This window comes from Tetrao urogallus (assembly GCF_951394365.1).
Source record: "Tetrao urogallus genome assembly, chromosome: 14".
Lineage (NCBI taxonomy): Eukaryota > Metazoa > Chordata > Aves > Galliformes > Phasianidae > Tetrao > Tetrao urogallus.
In genome coordinates this window covers 16,548,602-16,560,975 of record NC_136827.1, presented here as the reverse complement: position 1 = coordinate 16,560,975, position 12,374 = coordinate 16,548,602, and the positions used below count along the sequence as shown (strand labels likewise).

At 44.5% G+C, this 12,374-nt stretch overlaps 1 protein-coding gene across 1 annotated transcript; it reads right to left on the bottom strand.

Moving 5' to 3' along the window:
* Positions 1-10,058: 10,058 nt before the first annotated feature.
* UQCRQ (ubiquinol-cytochrome c reductase complex III subunit VII) lies at positions 10,059-10,646 on the bottom strand. The gene is made up of 2 exons (XM_079542173.1): positions 10,457-10,646; positions 10,059-10,280 (listed from the first exon to the last, which is right to left on the bottom strand). Exons 1-2 carry the CDS (start codon positions 10,608-10,610, stop codon positions 10,186-10,188), a joined length of 249 nt encoding a protein of 82 aa, XP_079398299.1. The 5' UTR covers positions 10,611-10,646; the 3' UTR covers positions 10,059-10,185.
* Positions 10,647-12,374: the final 1,728 nt, after the last annotated feature.

Below are 12,374 nucleotides of genomic sequence, written 5' to 3'. Positions count from 1 at the left end.
AACATGTCTGGTGTGCCTTATGCCTTACTTTTAGATGAAGATTTTATGAACTGTTTACAAGATGTTTTACAGCAGGACCAGGTGTACTGTATGCAGTGGTCTTCTGCAGTACTTGGGTAAAATTCCATTTCCTTTTTAAAAGTACCAGTGTCTGTCATGCGAACTGACTTCTCCTTGCAATGGTCTCCTTTTACAGAGTCAAGCTCTGAACGTTTTGGAGTGCGATTGTGGAATGCTGCTTTGTTTTATCTCCCATTTAACCCTTAATTCTGTACCAGAGATGAACGCGCACGTTCAGGAAAAATTATTGCACTAAAGTTTTGTGTCGTTGTGGTTAAGTGCCAAAATCATGGCAACCTCGACAGAAGGAATAGAATTCTACGCTCTCAGTACTGCAGTATGTCCTATGGGCTTTAAGAGTTTAGAAGTTTTGCAAACGAGTAACCTTCCAAAAGGTAGCTGCATATTCGTAGAGCTTCCTTTGCGTTCCAGCGTGTTTTGTACTTCCAGAAGAGCTTTGCTACCTACGAGCCAACACGTGGTTGGTTGGCAGACCTGTGACTTTTCCCATTACAGCTGAATCACTGATCAGGTCTGCTGGTTGGAGCATCCTTTTTATTGAATCACTGTGCAAGATGGCGTTTCTTTTCGTGTTTGCTGTTAGGGACAGAACTCTGTACCCTCAGACTCTGCACCCTGGTTAATGGGACACTGTCAACTAAGTTTTCCTCTAATACTCTAAAGTGCCTAGCACTCTTTTGACGCTATATGAAAAATACCTTTGTAGGAGTTGCATTCATAGTTGGTTTTTTTGTGTAGAGCTGCGCCATCCGGCGCGGCTGCTTTTGGCTTGCTCCTTTGTGCACCGTGACTGTAAGCAGGAATGGTCTCATCTCGGGGAATTCGTTCTCTTTTTTCATTTCCTTAGAGTCCCACAAATACCTTTTGGTGTCACCCGCAGTTGTCTCTTAAAAAAAAATGTATCACTTGTCCCCGGGTCGGCGGGTCTCAAAATACTGTCTTCACGTAACTGAAAGACTTCTCACGTTGTGTCACAATGTGGACCTGAAATGGCTGACAGAATCTGTCACAGGGAAGTGTTCCCTGGAGTGCTGTCCCAAGTTTTCTGTCCGTATGGGAGATACGCAGTGGTCTTGTTATTGGAAAAGAAATGCCTTACTCATCTGTGGCTGTTTCCATCAGAGAAACTTAAACTTCACGCTTCCAAAAGCATATCTGCTCCGGGATTTACTGTTGCGTCAAAGACAGACGGGTGCTTTGTCAGATTTCATAGCTATAAGAAAAAGCAAATACTTAATATGCTTCCATCCCAGTGCCACAATGCAGGCAAACAGCCCGACTGCCCTTTTGTTAACCTCTGCACAGCAGGTGGTGTCGGTGCTGAGGCAGGCTGCAGGGGAGGCTGAGGAGGGGATCCCTCGCTCCTGGCTTCCTCAACGATTCCCTAAACGATTGTATCTCAAATACATATCAGTGCTGTGATTTTCATCCCCTTCCTGAACGCAGTCCCAGTTGATGAATCTTAAAAATGGCTTAATCAGACTAGGCTTGCTCAGATATCACTATTGTTTGGGTTTGCTGTGAAACCTGCAGGTTCCTAGATGATAAGGTGCAACCATTTCTGTTTAGAATCGAATCTTCAGGACGCCAGAGTAAAACAGCCCGATACTTTTATTTTGATTTGAAACTATTAGCCATAAAGTAGAGCGTGTGGATGGCTCTTCTTGGCTTTTGATGGCAGTATGCAATTTGTATTGTATGTGTCTTTTAATATATATGTATATATATATGAAATCAGTCTGTCCAAAGTATATGTTATACTTGTTTTTAGATTATGGTGCAACTGACTATATTGATATATTATTTATTGAGTGCTGCGTCACCATCTTACTGGTGATAAATCTCGCATATTATACAGGAGTGCAATGTATATTCCTTTAGATTGCTGAGGCTTGATTGCTGTGATAACAAAAGAAAAAGGAAAAAAAAAAAGCCCTGAAATGTATTTATGAATGGCCCCAACATACGGAGAGTCGTTACTTTATGGAAGTGATGTTGTGCTTGCCTGGGGCAAGTAAAATAAAGCCGTAGGCAGGTAATTATGTAGTTTTCCAAAATGGGAAACTATTGGAAAGAGAGACTACCTTTGCTGTATTTAATGTTTCCTTTACCCAACAGATATTTACTGTCACCGCAGCATTTAAGGGCCTGAGCAAGTCGAGTTTGAATTGCCCATTGGGGAGTAAGCAACTTCCAAATTTTTAGATTTCTGACAAATATTTTGGTCAGGGTTTAAATTGCTCCATCTAATGAAACAGTGTTATGAAACCTGTATGTTAATGCTGGATATCTTGAAGTGTGAAGACTAACCAAAGCTTTTGGTGGCCAACTCGGACAAGTACAGAGCTATTATGGAGGCAAATCTCCACAGTGTGAAAGTTACCTAAAAGCAATCAATCAGGGAATCGTGATGTGTGTCAAACTCCATTACTTTTCAAGGAATTGGTTTCTGATGCCATGATGCCATTTGAAAGCAGCAGTGTTGGGGGTGGGAGGGCTCAGCTGTGTGGTGGGGACGCTTTTCTCTCAGCAAGAGCTCTGGTCTTTGTGGATCAGCCATCGACCACGTTACTTCTTTGCTCTCTGCCCATCTCAGCTGAGTTTCAATTGAATTACACTAGACTGAGCAATGCTGTGTGACAGCATTAGGGTTTATATAGGCTGTCTTTATGTCAACGTTTTAATTTCACCTAGAAACTTAATGGAGACGTTCCTATTCCTGCCGCAGCTCTCTGCGGTGCTGTTGGAGCTGATACAGGCCAATTGGAATGCAGTGTTCCCTGACTTGGTTTTTATATGCAGCCCTGGGAATCGGTGCCGCTGGGTGCACAGAACTCCTGCAGCCTTCCTGCTGGGCTGCACTGACGTTACACAGCTGAAAACTCAACTCTAAGGACCAGGCGTGACTTTTGCAAGCACAGTTCCTGACATTTGTATCTGGTCCCCCTTTTAAATTGTTTTAAGAAATTTTGTATATGGAGGATAAAGTGCTTATATATTTATTAAAAATCCTTTATCTTAATTGAAATTATTATTTGATGAAGAAGGGTTTTTTTGGGGGGGGGGTTGTGGGTGAGGGAAGGTAACTTTTCACCTGTCGCTTATAAACGAAGCCCTTACGCATCCTACAGAAAGGTACTGCTGGTGACTGACGGGGTGTCTCTGTTCCACACTTTGTACATGACGAGTCCATGTGCTGCGTTTTGTTTCTATCAGAATATTTGGGCATCTGTCTTCAACCAAAACCTAAACAAACACACCGACTGTGATTTTATTTGTTGCAATACATTCGAAATTTCAAAGGGTACTTTGGGGGCTCAAAATTAGGATTTCTAAGTCAGTATGTGCATTTCACGTAATAAAGCTGTTAATGGTGAGCAAAGTATTATATACTAACTAGATTTTTTCCACATCTGTATAGTATATTCTATGTATTTTGTGGTATTGAGATTATAGAAAGTTTAGTGTCTGAAACATGCGTTTAATGTGTATTTTTAAACAAATTTATGGCAATTAAAATATTTGGAGAAAAGGGTATCACATTTCAATTTGTAAAGATCTTTTTAACTACTGTGTCATTAAAATGCTTTGTACAATGCAAAACTGTAACTGGAGAAACTAAGTTTAATAAATATCAAATAGATTTTCTGTATTAAACTTCAGAGTGGTCCTGTCTGTTGAGTGGGCCTGGCTGCTCCCTGCTGCTGAGTTCTTAAGCAGAGGGTTCTTTTTTGATCCCAGCGCTCCGTACGTAACGAGGGCAGATGCATTCAGTCGTATTTATGTGTGCCTCAGACCCTGTTGGTGTTTGGCAGTCAGAAGCAGCTTTGTTTCTCCCAGCTCTTTGAGTTAACGCCTGTCTGGTCAAAATCTGATTTTGATAAAAGGAATGTTGAAATAATAGGATTCTTCAGGCAGGGGGGTCAGCTTGGGACGTCGGCAATTTTGATTAGAAATAATTTAAAAGTAAATACTTCTTCCAGTTATCACCAGATATATTTAGTATATTGAATCTGCTAGCACTATTATTATCAGTTTGTTTGCTCTCTCTTCTAACAGGCCTTTATTTGAAGTACGGATAAGAGTTCAGCTGTTGAGACTGAAATGAGATGGAAGCGTGATCAACTTTACGCGCTTGCCAGGTTGAAGGATAAATGTCTAAAGTCCACAGTGAAATAAGCACCTCTGCTGGAAATGCCTGGTGTGCTGTCACCATACACTTTGGTCACAGGATGCAAGGAAAAATCCAGGTAGTTTGCTGAATATAAATTTTTAATGCACACCTTAAAAAAAAATATATATGAACAATTACAAAAAAAAAAACAAAACAAACATGAGATGCAGAGTCCTTTTATTGAGCTTGGCCACAGTCATCCTCAGTGCGTGCTGCGGAGGTACAGCCTCAGTGAGCAAATGCTCTCCATCTCTTTGAAGTCCTTTTGCCAGTTCTGTGACAGGAAAGTCGAATGTACTTCTTGTGGATTTGCTGTCGTAGCTTCTGAGTTGGTCAATAAATACGTCCCAAGTAGAGCTGAGCCATGGCAGCAGTAACAGGGGCGGCTGTTCTTCATGGCAGGTCACTCGGAGGCCGTTCTAAGGAAGCAGCGGTTCTTCCTGGAGGACAAAACATCATCAGGCACTGGCAGCTCAGACTTGCAGGGCTTCTACGGGTCTGTCTGGCCCTAGCAGGGCTCATCTTACTCAGCTGTCGCAGTGGTGCTGCTGTGGGTCTCACTGATGTAGTGCATGTTACCCAGGTCTAAATAGTCAGGTAGTGGTGGACAAATTACGCATATGAGACACCTTTTTGTCTATTTTTCTTCCTGTGGCTGCTGTTACAATTCATCCATGCTATTCAGTAGAACCAAAGGAAGCATTTCAAATGCATGCAAAAGAGGAGCCTGACTACCTTTTCCCGTAGATTTGCGTGTAGATGATGTATGTGTTCTACTCTTCTCCCTTTTGCTTTCTGGCAGGAGTCCAGTAGGTGCCACACAAAATCAGCTTTCAGTCTCTAAGTAACTTTGACATCACTTTTTGTAGGTATTTGGACATGCACAGCATGCATGGCAACTGAGGAATGTTGGCTTTAGTATTTTAGCTCACTTTGAACTGAGAGCTTAAGCAGTCCCCATTAATTAATATATGCTTTAAAATGAACGGTAATAGTTTAAGAAGAGTTAATTTTAAGGCCTCTTAGCTAATACCTAAATTCAGTCTAGATTTCCGTGTTCTTTTTGCTTTTTTTGAGATGACTTTTTTGGGGTTGCATTGCAATGGCTAAGGCTTGTCATCAAGGACACATGGACTCTGGTCTGTTTGTACTGCTAACACAAGAGGTCTGAATCTATTGCTCCATCCTTTTTCCTGGCATCTTTTATGCACAGAATTAATCCCGTATCTTGTTTGACTGAGAATAAGAAGGAGCTTCCTCTACATAGCACAGTATCAAGCGTCTCTGAGCTTTGCTATTGATTAGGGTTATTTACCTGCATAGCATTGTAATGCATTCGCTGTTGTCCCTACATGAGGCTCCAGCAGGTCTCAGTGAGACCCCTCTCCAGAAAGGCGTCATCCGCTTCTGTCTCAGCGCAGGCTGTGGTTGGTGCAGGGAAGCACAGTGCACCTGGAACAGAGTTGCAGCCAACTGTCAGGAGCATCAGCAGCAGTCGGCAGGGGGGCGTTCTGGTGCTCGGGTCAATCATCTTAAGCATTTTTAAGGGCTTTAAATCGTCCTTGATTTCAGACATTGCTCTCTTAAAGTATGACTGCTTTTATCCGAGTCCTAAAGGAATAGTTATTAAAAATCACCATTTTAGTGACTCTGGGAGGGGAGGCAGTTACTGGTTCAATTACTTTCCAGAGTAACCCATCTTCGCTAGGCAGTCACTCTCCTTCTTTGGGATGCTGAATGCTAACAGAGCTCTACCCATGCCGCAGACTCCTGCCGGTTTCTCTCATTCGTGCACCTCTTTGCTGCCTGACATTTGAACTAGCACTTCAAACAGTTACATGTGCTTACCTGACTGAGCAGCAGTGAGAAGAACAAAAGGAACGCCGCAGTTTTCAAACAGTGCATCTTCACAGTATGAGCTGCCCCTTCAACCGAGGAGCAGCCGTGGGCAGAGGAGGTTGGAAGAGCCCCGAATAGAACTTCCCAAGCTACAGCCAGATCTTTATAGACTTCATTCTCTTATCACTGCATCAGCTGTCAGTCGTTACAAGAACAAAGTTCATTTAGGAGCAAGAGGGAATTACAAAGTTAGCATCTATGAAGTGATCTGGTTCAAGGCCTATCTATCTAGCTAATAATTTACTCTCCTTCCACCTGTACTTTGTCTGGTCAGCTTACCAGATTTGCCAGCTGTTCCTTCTTTAAAGTCTATCTAGCATGTTACCAGAACTCTGTTGTGTGCTTGCAAGTAAAAGTGTGGGTGGCCAACAGTATCATGGTGAAGATCAAAAAGCCATAACCTTATTTGACTTCTGGGACATTCACAGTATGCACAGCTCTGAGTTTGCCAGCTGGGAGGGAAATACTTTTCTCCTGAGAGTGTTTGGAGCAGAGAATCAAACTTTCGATTCTGCTTCTCATTCTCGGTGTGCAAAAGAATCGCACCAAGCCATTTAACCTTCCTTTCCACAAAGCAGTACTTGAGAATCAGACGTAATATTTTCCATGTGGGGTTTGGAATGCAAAAATTATGTTATTACTTGATAGGTAAATCACAGATCTGTTCCTTCACGGATCCTCACGTGCAGTGAATCTCTAGATAGCTAAGCACAAAGGTAGGAGAGATGGTTGCAAGGATTTGGTGGAGACGAGTTGCTCTACGTAGCAAGCCTGGTTCATTGAGATGAACACTCTGCTGTATCTGTATCTCACAGTGTAACTCATCTTCTGAAAGGTGCCAACAAAACTCCCACTGCTGTGGACAGGCAGACTGTAAGTAAGGGGAATCTTAAACTTTTCTGTGCTGATACGAGATTGCCAACAGCCTGGAGAAAATAGTGTTTAAAAAGGACTACGTGCTGCTCTCATTTCTTCCAAAATATCAAAGTTGCTTGTCCCACTCGTCTCCCACTGAGACAAGTAGGAGCAGTGCGTTTCTGAGATCACTGCTCTGTAAATGCACCTTGTCAGTATCCACTCCTTTTTGGTGGTGGGATTTTATGCATTCAGCTACCATGTATGTCCGAGTGTGCTGTTTCTGTCCAGGAAATGATTCTTTCCGTTGCAGAGTAACAGAATGCTGATGTAGCTGTGTCAAGTTCTCCATGCAGATTTTGAAGCAGTCTGTTTTAAAAAAAAAGAAAATAAAAAATAAAAATTCAAGTAGTCTGTATAAAATATATATATATATATGTAGTATATAAAATATACTGTATAAAAATAATTATGCTTTAGCCACATTATAAATCCAAATGTGAATGCAGTAGGCTACAGTTTTCTGTGATTGCTTAATATGGAGGCATAAGTGCCAGCGTGGAAGGCAAGTTACATAGATTAAGATAATACCTGCTATGTCGTCAGGTTCCAGACTACAAATGATTACAGTGAAGCCCAAATTTCACTGGGATTAAATAAAAACCCTTTGCAGCATATTGCCTCCAATCCACTGCTGGAAGATTTGTTCCTTTCCTGGGGTTCCTCTTCACTTTTCCCACTTCCCCTTATTTGTCTTGCTTCCCTGTGAGGAGGAATCAAAACTGGTCTTTATTTCACATTCTTGGGTCTCACATAATCATTGCAGATCAAATAGCTGAACTTCACTGTTGTGTTCTTGTTGGTTTTTTACATTTGGCTGCGAATTTCTCAAGCACTTCTTCCACTGAATCCTTTCTTTACATACATCTGAGTTTTAATTCCTTCTTTCTTTGCTAGGCACTACAGAGCAGAGACCGGGGAAAAAAAGCCAGTGATTTGTCTTGACTTCACCTGCACAGGTTTGAAATGGCGTCTCAGCTCTGTAGCAGTGCCTTCAGCACGTCATTATTTCTCAGCTTTTTTGGCTAGCTAAAACTAGTAATTTGTGATGATATGTCAAAACTGTTGCGTCTCCTAGGCTCTTCATAGTGTCTGTGTAGTTGCAGATCCCTTTTAGGCTGCAATCTGTTTCACTTGTGCAAGAGAAAAAAAGGGACTGATTGTTTCCATGTACACAAATGCAGCGCAGTCCAGGTGTCTGTGCTGGCCAGTAGATAGCTACTGCAGCTGTTTAAACAACTGACAGAAAACATGAAACGCGGCTGCGTTCCGCTTTTAACAGTCAGTGAAGGAACATCAGAAATAAATCAGGTGAGGGAGAAATTTTCAACTGCGTTGTTCAGATTCTGAAACGCTGCTCAGCTGAACTCCCCCGCCCCAGCCGGCAGGGGGGAGCCAGCACTGAGCGCCCGTGTGCAGGGTTTGCATCTCGCTCCCTGCTGCACGGGCTGGGCCTGCAGGCAGCTGCAGAGATAACAGCTCAGCAGGATTGCAGCAGGCACTGCCAGCAGCGGGAGCAGACAGGGAGCAGCTCCAGCCCGCCTGCTGACCCTGCAGCACGAAGGTTAAAAGCCAGGGCCTGGCAGTGCTGCCGCTCGGGGCTCACGGGGCTGCTGGGTCGTAGGTAAACTCAGCAGCGGCAGCTGAACGTGCCGCCTGTTTACAGTAGTCTAGCAGCTGGTCGGGACGTAGTCCAGCTGTCTGTGAACGGGGGCAGAGAGCTCATCAGAAAGGCTGGGCTCTGTTCTGAGCTGCTCGTGCTCAACAGAACTGCTGAGAGGCATTGAAAAAGAAGTATTGGCTCAGGCTCCCACTGTGTGAAGCTTAGACGTCCTGTTATTCAGGTTACAAATCAACTGCTGTCACTCTTTGGGGGTAAATAAATAGGACCCAAATAAGAGTCCTGAATGAAATATGCCTGCAGACATCTTTGGCTGCTTGAAACTGGAGTGCCCAGTTCATTGTTCCCTTGCTTAAGTGGAAGGTAGGATTGAAGTGAGAGTTAAACAGAGATTATTTGTGGCAGAACTTGCAGCACTGAGTAGCACTGAGTAGCTTGCTTCACTCGTTTCTGCCAACCTCAGACTGCACTTGGGAGTACAGACAAGAAAACCTTCAGCTATAAAAGCTGTGTATCCCCCAGCTTGCTGAAGTGAGAGACTGAGCATCTTTGCCTTCCAGACAGCTCAGCCCTTACCCCACAGAGGAGCTATCACAGAAGAACGTCACACTGCAGATTAGATAAATTTTCAGTACCAGCTACAGGAATAGCGTAACAGGGAGATAAATGTATAACTTTGCTCGTGCTTGAATTTGAGACAGACAGACTGAAAAAAAAAACGAAGATAAAGGAATGAGCCAAACGTTCTGGACTTTGCAGAGCAAAGCGTGTCGTGTGCTTAACAGCCCCAGGGTGAATTTTGTAAGCACGTGTTTGAAAATATGATGGTAGTAATAGAGTTCCTCAAGTCATCCTTGGGTGTTAAAATAATCCTTTTACTTCCCTGCAGTTCCCTAAAAACTGCTTTTAATTCAGCCAATTAACACTCATCAAACATCAGAACTGCAGTTTATCATTAGATTGTTATTAATAAGGACGATAACCTGGTAACTGTAAAGAGGGTCAAAGCTCATATTCAATTTTGAACCATCAGTCAGGTTGGGCAATTTTTGTCAGTATCATATCAGACTGTTTGTTCTTCACAGGTACAGGACTAGAATGTATTCTAATTCAAGCGAAAAGCGGCTACTGAAAGATAAAGGGATCAAAGAGCCTCCGTACTGTTATTTCTCATCACCTGCATTATAGCAAGGGCTGTCTTCAACTAACTGCACTGAGAAATATTTCCTGAAAGCAGAGTCAGAGAGTCTGGAAATGTAAAATAAAGCAATTGGAGCTTAGAGAATTTTAGTACGGTTATCTCTCAGCATGGAATTCACCTCACAGATAACGTGGTGCAATTCACCTTAAACGCTGTAAGATGGAGACTTCACATGGGACAAAGTTAAAGTTTATTAGGCATTATTATATATTATCTCTCCATCCCTCCGGTTACATGAACAAGCACAGCAACAAGCCGCTGGTAATACAGAGCGGTAACGCCTCAGAGGTGCAGTCACTGGTCGTTCTCATAGTCAGCAGGATTCTTCCTCTTCAGCCTCTCAAACTCTTGTGTGCCCCAGGAGTAGAGGAGGTAGGCGCCCACGAAAGCTGGCAAGAAAAAGGAACGCTGACACAGGGCAAGGCACGGAGCGGCCTGGGCCACCCGCAGTGCTTCTGAACCAACCCAGCCCCGCCACGACACCTCGCTACAAAACCCCAGCGCCCCGCTCGCCTCCCTCTGCCCTGCGGACGCCGGGCCTCCTCGCAGCCCGCCGCCTACTCACGGGGTGCAACCTTGAAGACCTGCGAGCTGAACCGCCGCCACACGTTGGGCAGCGCGTCCGAGAAGACGTTGGGCAGGGCTCGCTGCTCGAAAGGCGACAGGCTGTAGGTGATGATGTGGCGCACCCGGGCCAGGTTCCCGAAGTGGATGCCCATGGCGGTACCGTGTCACCTTGCGGACCGCGCCGCCGCCGCGCGCCCCGGAAGAGCAATCTCAGATGCTGCTTCCGCTTCCGGGCCGCGCGGTGGCCGTTGGTTACCACGGGTTACCATTGGTTACTATGGGTTACGCTGGCGCTGCGCGCCCCCGTGCGCGAGGCCCCGCCCTCAGCCGCTCTCCTCAGGGCTGCAGGCGGCCGCGGAGCTCGTCCCGCTGCCCCGTCGCATCTAACAGCCCCACGCACGCTAATCAGCTCCGTTAAAAGCGCAGCTTCTGCTGGCTTTGCAGGGAAGGGGAAAGGAGAGGAGCGAGGCGTCTGGAGCTGCTGAGGGTGGGAAAGGCCTGGGCGCCGTGGCGGTGGGCCGCGAGGGCGGTAACGACGCTCACAGTTCTGCGCCTCCTCAGCCGAGATCCGCTGTTGCACCGCTGTGTAGTGCTGCAGGGCTGTGCTGTCACACGGCGCGGGATGAGCCCTGTAATCCACCGCAGGTTTCTGATACGAGGTTACGCATTCCTGTGACTGTATTTTACAGCTTCCGTAGCCTGAATGCTTTCTCTCGAATTTGCTCTTTCACACTCGTGCTGAAGACCCAGTAACTTTGTTTTACACCTCCATAGTTATTTCTGCTGAATCAGCTGCAGCACACCCGATCTCTTCAGTCCCCACAAAAATGCTGTGAGAAGAAGTCACCAAAGGATGTTGCCAGAATTTATCACCGAGAAAAGAACCACAGAGATCATCTGAAAGGAGGCCACTTTAAATAAACAAACGTTTGGCGGAGCTGAATTCCCATCGTTTGAAATGGACTGGTGGGAGTGACACTTCTTAAGCAAGGAACCCTTTTCCAACCCAATCAAATACAGCGCTGACCTGGCGCTATTTTGCCTTGAGCTCTTGGTAAGATGTATAGAATCATAGAATCATGTACCCTCACACTGAGCCAAAGCAAGCACTGTTTTTAGTGCAGCAGCCCCAGGCTAACACAATCAGCAGAGGCTGCATTGTGCCAGGCAGCACCGCAGCTCCACACCGCCTTCAGGCTCACGCAGAGGCCCTGAAGCACTCCTGCTGCCCTGCAGCATGCTGTGAGCCACATGCAGCCCCTTTGGGTGCTGTGCTTCCCCCCCAGGCTGCATAGAACTTTGTCACGATCCAATGTTAGGGATTGGTAGGAAATGGAGGAATTTATGCAACAATGCATTCACAAATTGTTTTAAAAGCTATTCTTAGCTATTGCAAAAAACAAAACAAAAAAAAAAAAACACAAAACAGAGCTGCATTCTTCTATTAAAAAATCCCTATGAAAGCAGTCCTTCGTGTGAGCTGCAGCCAAAGTTCCCTTAGTTCGAGTTCTCAGCCTGCAATAAGCATTTTCTGCAACATTCCCACAAGAAAAGTGCTGGGAGAATTGGAAATTTGGAAAGGAAAAAGAATGAAATACTGAGAAGGTAATTTTAATATTAAGCTTTCCTCTTTCCCTAGAAACTTAGCAAAGCATCATTACAAAGGATTTCTTTTTACAGAGGAAGACCAGCAGACACTGAATTTAAGTGATACGAGTGATAAGCATTTGTTTTATTTATTATTAAATCTGTAACAAAACAGCTTAAAATAGGCATCTGGTAGTTGAAACCACTTCTGTTCAAATGCAAGATTATTCCAATAAAAAGATATTTACATTTATTTTCACATTCTAGAGAGACCAAGTGGCTACAAAAATAGTGCTATTATATAAACACCCTCTTATCCCATGCTAAAT